Source organism: Pelmatolapia mariae, linkage group LG13, assembly GCF_036321145.2.
Source record: "Pelmatolapia mariae isolate MD_Pm_ZW linkage group LG13, Pm_UMD_F_2, whole genome shotgun sequence".
Classification (NCBI taxonomy): domain Eukaryota; kingdom Metazoa; phylum Chordata; class Actinopteri; order Cichliformes; family Cichlidae; genus Pelmatolapia; species Pelmatolapia mariae.
In genome coordinates, this window is record NC_086238.1 from 8,459,070 (window position 1) to 8,467,786 (window position 8,717).

An 8,717-nucleotide genomic window follows, 5' to 3' on the forward strand; every position below is an offset into this window, starting at 1 on the left:
AAGTGCACGCTGTGCCCGTTTTGTTTTGTTTTATAGCCACTCAGTTGTTGCTTATTCTTTATGTGAAAGATTATTTTGTGTTTCTACCAGGTCACATCAGCAGTTGACACAAGTAATTTTGACAGCTTCCCAGAGGACAATGAAGACCCACCTCCTGATGACAACTCCGGCTGGGACGTTGATTTTTGAAGTCCTCCTCTTCTCTTGAAACCAGAAGAAACTCTTCTTTTGTTGGCTTTTAATGGTTTGGAGGTCATTAATGGAGGACATGGCTGTGTTGTGAAAAACAAAACTGCATTAAAAATGAAAGAGAAGATATGGAAAAGAAGATAAATAGTTGGATGGCAAACCCTCTGGGTCACCGATATGCCTTTATTTCACTGTGGCTCTGGATCAAGCATTTATAACGGGACTGCTGTAGCACTTCTCCGGTGTTGTTTTACACTTGGAACTAAAAGGCAAAGAAAGTGCAGGGATACAAACACACACATACACACACAAATACAACAGAGGCTGATAACGGAGCCAGGTTTTCCCATGTAACATGAAGAGATGCTTAGTGGATGGATGAATGTTTTAAAGTTTGTCGAAGTTTTGCTTCTACGACTAGAAAAAGGAACTATATGTTGACAACCGCTCAAAAGAGGAAGGGGATGGTTATTTGTTTTGTCTTTTTTTATAGATTCGTTTTTCCGCAATCTTTAGTGAAATATTTGGTGGACTCTGGGAGGGGATATGATGATACTGCAGTTGGTCCCTGGTTATCAACATGCAGCTGCTTTCTGCAATCTGTAATGCTTTGTAGACGTCTACACACTACAGATGGCAAGTGCAACTGGTACCAAGTGCTCACGACTAATCTGAATGTCACAGATTTTTCTTCTTATTGAAAACACAATATGAATGGTACGTAGTATTTGAATTTATGAGATCTATTGTCACACATGAACGTTACTGGGCTGAAATCAAATACTTAGTACAATTTATGTGAGATTAATCTACCTTGAAAAGCACAAACACAGTGCATTCAGTGGAAAGAGATGTGACTCTTAAAGTGCCCTCCTTAAAATTTTAATGAATCACACACCGGCACACATGAAATGTCAGCTAGTATTTCCATGAAGCAATGTGTCCTTATGCACTTAAGACCATTAACTGAGAAAATCCACAGTTATAGCTCATTTTAAGCTTAAGTAGAGGTCACACTTTTCTGTTCTATAATAGGCTTTAAAAAAATTAAAAAATCATGCATAAAAATGCTTCTCTGCCTACATCCGTCTTCAGTTTGTTTTTCAGTCACTTCTTGAATCCACCCAAACCGGACGTCCTCTCCTGTATAGTACTGACATAACTGTGAACATGGTTTTGATGTCTTTGGTGCTGTTGATAAATTATAATAAGCGATGTTGAGATGACAGTACTGGTTCTTTGTTTTTGTATTGTGATTTCTTTTGTGCTTGATTACTTTGTAACGTACTTGACAGCATTCTTTAGAAAAATTGGAGACTTGTATAAATTTGTGAACTTGATCGATGATTTATCACTTGTGGTATTGTCGAGGTTTTTAAACAGGTTTCACCAGTTTGAGTTCAGCCATGAAAAAAAAATCATCCTTCTGTTTATTTGGAACTCAGATTTACCACATTTGCATTATCATAAGACTATCTTGACTTAACATAATCGTGTGGGAATCTTGAAATGTCTCCTAGAGGCAAAAAGAAGCTAAATAAATAAGGTTATATTTTGTGAAATCTCAACTTTGATCACCATGATCTCTCGCCCAGCTCGTCACCTCTTGCGTCCAAAAATCAGAACATGAAGTCAAAAGGAATGTAAGTGCCTTAAGTCAATGGCATACAAAATTTACATCACAAGACCTTTTTAATGCTGCATGAACACATATACACCTCAAAAACGTATGTGTCCTCTTAGATGGCTGCTTTTCATCCTTTCTTATATCTAATAACCACATTAATCACCACAAAGAATTTCTAGTCATTTGATGGCTTACAAAATATATGAAATAAATTTCCTGCTTACGCCTTTGATTTATGTCACGGGAACATTTAAAATGATTAAAAGCTATCCTACCTGATATGGCTGCAATGACATGCTTTTCTCCACATATCTAATGTGATCTTTTGAAGTCAATCACTACTGGCCTGATACAAAACACCAGTGAACATTAATCATGGCTCAGAAAGACCATCCATCACTTGTTTCAGTCAGTAAATTTGAGCTTTTAGAGACGGCAAGAATGATTTGCAGTTAGGAATATTTTGCCAATACAAATATGGAAATATTTTTATCACTGTTGACAGTCTTTGACAGAATGTCAGCATTAATCATATCTCATCACGATTCAAATTCTCTTTTCACTGTTTGGCTCAAAAACTCAAGTCACATTTCACCCCACTAGCAGGAGAAGTTTGCCTTTCAAAAGCTTTCTTATCCGTTGTAGTTTACGGTCATTGTTTGCTTGTGTCTAGGCAGCAAATCTACGTGGTAAAGCTTGAAGAAACAGTTAAAATTCATCCTTTTGACGATATTAATCATGTATTGCAAAGCCTTTCTAGGCAGAAAGTACTGAAGGCAAAATTCTCCTATGTGCATTCACCCCAGGAAGCCAAACATACATATTATATGACTCTATTAATGGAGAACTAAACACAAGAAGAAATCTTAATTCTAAACCATAAGTGTTTTACTGTGTCGGGGGAGGGTGGGGGGTATGTTTTCACAAAGCCTTATGTATGTCATAACTTACCAAACCACTGGTTTTCAGTTTTTATTGACTGCCTTCTGCAAAGTTACCTGATATTTGCCTTGTGTTGTTATTTTTCTGCTGTAACTTATTTTGCAGAGTGCCACGTGTACGATTTTTAAAATTATAGAGTAAAAACAATACTTTTGAGTCGTGTGTGCTGTGTTCTTTCAAACTTGTGCTGTGCAGAGTTCGCTGTAGTTGCCACAAGGGGGAGCTAATGGTAAGACTAAAACGTCCCTTCACGCAAGTGCCTCAGCCTCATGTGAACCGCTTAAAGTTCCCAGATATCTAATAATCACTCCAAGAGTTTAATGTCATCCACTTAGTGGTAAGTGCGGATGATTCAGCTTTTCTGGCCTCCGTGTTGTTCGCACAACAAATCTGTTTGGGGCACAGGGAAATGGCTTCAGCCATAACAACAGGGTGACACTTCTGTGAGATCAAAGGGGATCAAAGTGCATCAAAGGAGCTCACCTTACCAGTACTGACATTCAGTAAAGTGGAGATAAAAGCTCTACTTCAAAAGATATGCAGCAATTCAAATGCGCAAAGTGCTAGTGTGTTTGTCAGGTGTCTATGGCGCATCGCTTATTCTTCTACATACGCAGGCACGTTCTCACACTCAAACTTCGGATAAAGGCTCCGTGACCAGCAGATGACGTCCAAGTGCTAACATATCTACAAGGAGAAACTTAAGTTCTTGTTTTTTATCACACACTTCAGCATCTGAAGGGAGCTCTTCTTGCACAGCGAAAACTGACTGTTCACAGTGCAAAAAGTTTTGAAATCAGTGTCACTAAAGGTTTAAGGTGAATAAATAAATCAGAAGAGCTCACATCTCTCAGGAAAGGGACGATAGATAACAACTTAAGGACAAACACAGAGACAGGTCTACTGCGATGTGGGGTTATCAGCAGATTCACGTGGAAAAACAACATCGAGACTTAATTTGAATATTCTCAAATACATTTCTCCTTCTTGAAGTGGTGGAGCCTAAAGGGTCAAAGAGCAGGGTAGATCAGAGTCGCCTTTAATCTCAAAGTGCCAGTCAACCCTGAAAGGCCTCTCCACGGAAGTCCATTAATTCGGCAAAGTTTTCACACCCCTTAATGGTCTGCATATCCTACACATTGATGTCCGCAACTGGTGTAATCAAGCACACGTTGGGGGATAATTGCCCCCTTTGCAATCAGAGGGATCAAATGAAGTAGTTAATCGACTTAAGTAACTTCAATCGCTGTCTTCACACAGCCAAAGGGCAGCCAAAGGATGTCAAAGAAACTGGAATAAGCAAACGGCTTCTACAAAGATGCGCAGGTAAGTTGTCATCAGAAATACAGTCCTATCAGAGATATAAATCAAAATCAGTCAACAAATCAAATGTGCTACCACATTTAGAAAAACGTCATTGTTTTTATTTTATAAAGTTATACCTATAATAGTTTGAAAAATATACTACCCGCCTATTTTGATAACTTAACAGTAATTGCGAAAATTAAAATAAGTGATCAATAAAATGGAGAAAAAAGCTCTTCCCGATGTGTGATTTATGTGTTTAAAATATAAAATTCTTATTCATAAGAGATCTATCAAAGGAGGAGGGACTCGAGGCATTTTATTCCGTCAAATGTTATTGAGTGATCGTTTAAACAAAGAGTGATGAATTTGTGAGTAATACTTTTAAAACACATTGGAAAAAAATATTAAAGAAAACATTATTTGTCATCTGTATTTTTTATGTTTTTATTTATTTATTTTATACTGACTGGATAGAGTAAGTACTGACTGGTGGTGGGGGGCGTTATTTCCCGTGTACGACACTGTGTGATGGGTATTCAGACAGACTTTGCAGGTCATTATCATCACAAACACTGAAACGTTGTCCTGTGCAGGGAGCAGAGATGGCCATTTCCGTACAGTGGGTCTCTGTTTGAAATTCCACCCCTCCGCCTTTGTAGTGCACAGCGAGGGGCGGGAAGACAAACAGGTCCACATGTATAAAGAGAGATCATCCCAGGACTGCGAGTCAGGAGACTTCCAAACATCGTTCCGAAACTCTCTGGAAACTTTAGGATTCTGGATTCAAGGCCGTTTTGGACTTTGTCACTCTTCTTCTCAAAACAAAAGGGACATTCTTATCGTGTGTTTGCCGGAGAATTTAAGAAAGGAATCATGAAGATGCCTTCAGTCCACCGCTTCTTGGCTGTGTATCTCACGCTGTTTGGATACCTTGGGGACGTTTACGCGGGCACAGTCCTGACGAACTCCAACGCGATCAAAAACCTACCCGGCGCTCCCGTTGTTAAAGATACCGATAGTGTCAGTCCGAGTCCTCGAACATCACCTTCTGGTAGCATGGGACACAAATTACCCGCAGACACCTTGCAGGTAATTAACTCAGCCGTGCGTAAAAGTCGAGTCTGTGCATCACAATAGTGATTCGCTTGTCACAGAAATCATAGCAATATACTTCCTGACATAATATTTTTGTTTTTAATCATATATAGACCTCAGGTGTTTGCACGGATGATGAAGAGTGCGGAGGTGAGGAATTCTGCAACGATGCTCGAGGCGTCTGCCTACCCTGCCGTAAGAACCGAAAGCGTTGCGCAAGGGACTCGATGTGCTGTGCAGGAAACCGCTGCAGCAACGGTGAGCTCATTTTAAATCAGTAATGACTTTTGGTTTTCTTTTAGTCATCTTGTATCTGTATTTTTTTTATTTAAGTTTTTACTTATTATTTATATCTTAATTAACTAAGGGCTTTTTTCTGTAGTGTTAATTGCAAACCCTAAATGCAGTTATTTATTTTCCTCTTTTACCTTTTCAGGTGTTTGCCAGGCAAATGACTTAGATGGCGCAGATGTAGCCCTCACCACTGGCTGGCACACACACAACAGTACCATGGAGCATCGAGCCAAGAAGCCTCCCACTGCCCATAGCAACCAGCCTCATGCTGTCAAAGGTAAGTGTGCTGTTAAAAATCACTGGTCTTATCTGTTGGGTTCAAGTAACAGCAGTAGGAAGTTTTCAGGGAGGTCTGTTCCATGTAACATATTTTCACTTTGTTCTCTCCCCCCCTCATCTCCAGGCCAAGAGGGGGATGCCTGCCTGAGATCTGCAGACTGCTCCGAGGGTCTTTGCTGTGCCAGACACTTCTGGTCTCGCATTTGTAAGCCTGTTCTGACAGAGGGCCAGGTGTGTACGCGCCACCGCAGGAAAGGCAACCATGGCTTGGAGCTGTTCCAGCGTTGTGACTGCGGCGAAGGGCTGGCCTGCCGACCAGAGAAAGGAGAGCGAGATCACACTGTCAGCAGGACTGCAGCCCGGAACCTACACACCTGTCAGAGACGCTGACATGAACGAGTGGATGCACACAGAAAGAGAAACCTGCACACTCACACGCCCAGCAAAACCCACAACTCAGTCACAGACACTGACAAACACTTGCATACACAAGAGATGCTGACACACACGCACACACACATGCACACAGACACCTAAGACATTCTTTCCTGCCAAAGTTGCTGACACAAACACATCAGCCGGAAGGATAGACATGATTCCTGGAAAAGTGATACACCCAAAGGGATACAAGAGTGCAAGATGGACTGATTCAATTCCCTTTCAGCAGATGAGGAGTCGGAAGTTAGGAAGTGACATTTCAGAAGTATTAGGAAGATCAATGCATGTCATTGGTAATGGCAGAGCTGTTTTGTTTCTCTTTTTATGGAACTTCATGCCACGGTTATTGCAGTAAATTACTGTATTGTACATATTTCCCTGGATGTGGCACTTAAATGAGCTATTACATTCTGTCAACACCAGTATTATAAAGACATGGTGCTGCATGCATTGTAAATGTGTTATATATAATGTTTTATAAGAAATGTTATCTATTGAAAATTTGAATATATTTGTTTTATTAAATGTCACGTGATAATCTTAACGCAGTCTTTCTATTCCTCGTTTTTTGTTTTTTTTTTTAATTTGAATCTACTGCAGCAAAAAAAAAAAAAAAGGGGGGGGGGGGGGGGGCTTTACGTAGGATTTATAGAGGTTTCTTGCAAAAGTTAAAAACTAAATGATTTAGTCTTCATATAGTAGCTGGTACACAGAAAAATAACAACTGTCCCCTTCTGAAAAGCAAAAGTTGTTTGAAGGATGTCTGTGGTGCTTAACCTGGCCCAGAATCACTAAACATAGTTGTTACAGGAAGAAATACACAGACCCAAAAAGACTTACAACAAACATACAACTCTAATGAGTTACTACTGGAGCCTCAACACGTCAGGTCCTGCTGTGAAAGCAGAGAATGGTCAATCAAGGCTATATCATCAGATGAAGGCAACCCACTATATCAAATGATGCCTACAAAGAGGTAATAACTAAGTATCTGTGTCCTGACGAATGTGTTTGCCACCTACACCTTTGGTGTTGGCTAGTTTCTAATTATGATGCTCCTGCCTTCATGTGCAGCAGAGCAGATAGCTGGCTATCCAAGTTAAAGCCTTTAATTATTTCATCTTACTCAATCTACACAAGGCTTCATGAAATGAGGTGCACCACAGCACTTTTTCTGTGATGCAACAACAACAAAAAAAGTTCTCAGTCTCTCCAATTGCACAGCACACCCCATTTCCTGGCTGTTGCGCAATAGATGTGCTCTAATATGTAGGCTATGAATCCACTCAAATACACCTTGGTACCTGTAATTAGACATGTTTAGATTAGAAGATGGTGAGGAAATTACTATACTTTTTGTTTGATTCTCTTGTCAGATCAAAAGACGCACAAGACACTCTTGATATCTGACCGAGCCAGATAACCTCTTCATCTGTTTACATCCACAGACATTAGCTTGAAGTTTGTCCAAAGAAGACAAGGTGAGGTTTACTCTGGCTGTCATTGAAGATTAGTGGTGGAAAAACAAAACCATCGGCTCAAATCTTGCACTAAGGTATTTGTGTGGCTCGCTCTAGTTATTTACTTTTATTTTATTTTAGATTTACCTCAACCTTTTGGAAAACAATTTTTTATGTATTTAAAAAAACATCAGAAAACACAAGAAAGCTCTCATTTTGATGGAAATTAATAATAGTAAGATAGTATAACAGAGCCAGAAGCCACTTTCCCAGCATAATGAGTACAGTGTTTATAATCCTACCTACTAACTACACTACTCACATTTTCTATGATTAGGGTATAGTAACTTTGTGGTGCTGCCATTTTGCTGAAGTAAAGGATCTGGGTATTTGTTCCACCACTGCTGAGGATAGGCACATTGACCAAGAGGCAGCCAGACATTCAGAGAGACACACTCCATTTAAATAATTTAGCGTCCATTCTTGAGAGTAATTAAGAATAATGGTAGCATTGTCAGCAGCACAATATACCATGCAGGCTCAGCCAAGTCATGTTTGTGGGGGTCCTGGAATCTGTGAGTATGTGTGTGAGCCTGTCATCATTACACCAACCACAGACTTACACAGGCCACAGGCATGTGCCCTAACTCAAGGAAGGCCAGGTTGTGTGTGTTTGTTTGTGTGTGTGTTCACTTTACACAGGCAGCTAAGGAACATTTAGTGGAGTCCGGAGAAACAAACTCAACGTCAGCAGCGTTGAGACACTGTCACACACAAACACACACGCACACACAGTCATGTCCCCACATGCAGCTGAACAGTTTGTACACATTTACAGCAGCGCACATGTACACACAGACTCGCAAACCCTTGTAGGGGTGAAATTTCGGGTGTGAGACGTTTGGCGTAGCAGCACACTCGCCCACGCCGCGGCATCCTAACCAACAACATTTGCTGTTGTCATACCACAAGAATGAATCAGCACGTCCACTGGCATGCGTTTTCATGCTACTGTATGCTTCCAAAAACTGGAAACAAGTAACTACAGTAAACATTTATCTTAACAGAACAAATCCAGGCTGCAA

General features: G+C 40.3%; 2 protein-coding genes across 3 annotated transcripts in view; both read left to right on the plus strand.

Moving 5' to 3' along the window:
• LOC134640112 (cGMP-dependent protein kinase 1) overlaps positions 1-2,886 on the plus strand; it is a 97,762-nt gene extending 94,876 nt beyond the window's left edge. For both annotated transcript variants that reach the window (XM_063491719.1, XM_063491718.1), the window contains exon 18: positions 91-2,886. In XM_063491719.1, the coding sequence (XP_063347789.1) occupies positions 91-189 (99 nt within the window). In that variant the 3' untranslated portion in view covers positions 190-2,886. The remainder of the gene's footprint in view (positions 1-90) is intronic.
• Positions 2,887-4,646: 1,760 nt separating this feature from the next.
• Positions 4,647-6,697, plus strand: LOC134640047 (dickkopf-related protein 1-like). Its single transcript, XM_063491621.1, has 4 exons — positions 4,647-5,155; positions 5,275-5,419; positions 5,598-5,732; positions 5,859-6,697. Exons 1-4 carry the CDS (start codon positions 4,940-4,942, stop codon positions 6,122-6,124), a joined length of 762 nt encoding a protein of 253 aa, XP_063347691.1. The 5' UTR covers positions 4,647-4,939; the 3' UTR covers positions 6,125-6,697.
• Positions 6,698-8,717: the final 2,020 nt, after the last annotated feature.

What these genes read in the sequence shown, in the direction of transcription:
- LOC134640047 (XM_063491621.1), top strand. Translation starts at nt 4,940, where the DNA reads ATGAAGATGCCTTCAGTCCACCGCTTCTTGGCTGTGTATCTCACGCTG. An exon ending in TACCCGCAGACACCTTGCAG is followed by an intron (nt 5,156 to 5,274) that starts GTAATTAACTCA and finishes AATCATATATAG; the next exon opens with ACCTCAGGTGTTTGCACGGA. An exon ending in AGGAAACCGCTGCAGCAACG is followed by an intron (nt 5,420 to 5,597) that starts GTGAGCTCATTT and finishes TTACCTTTTCAG; the next exon opens with GTGTTTGCCAGGCAAATGAC.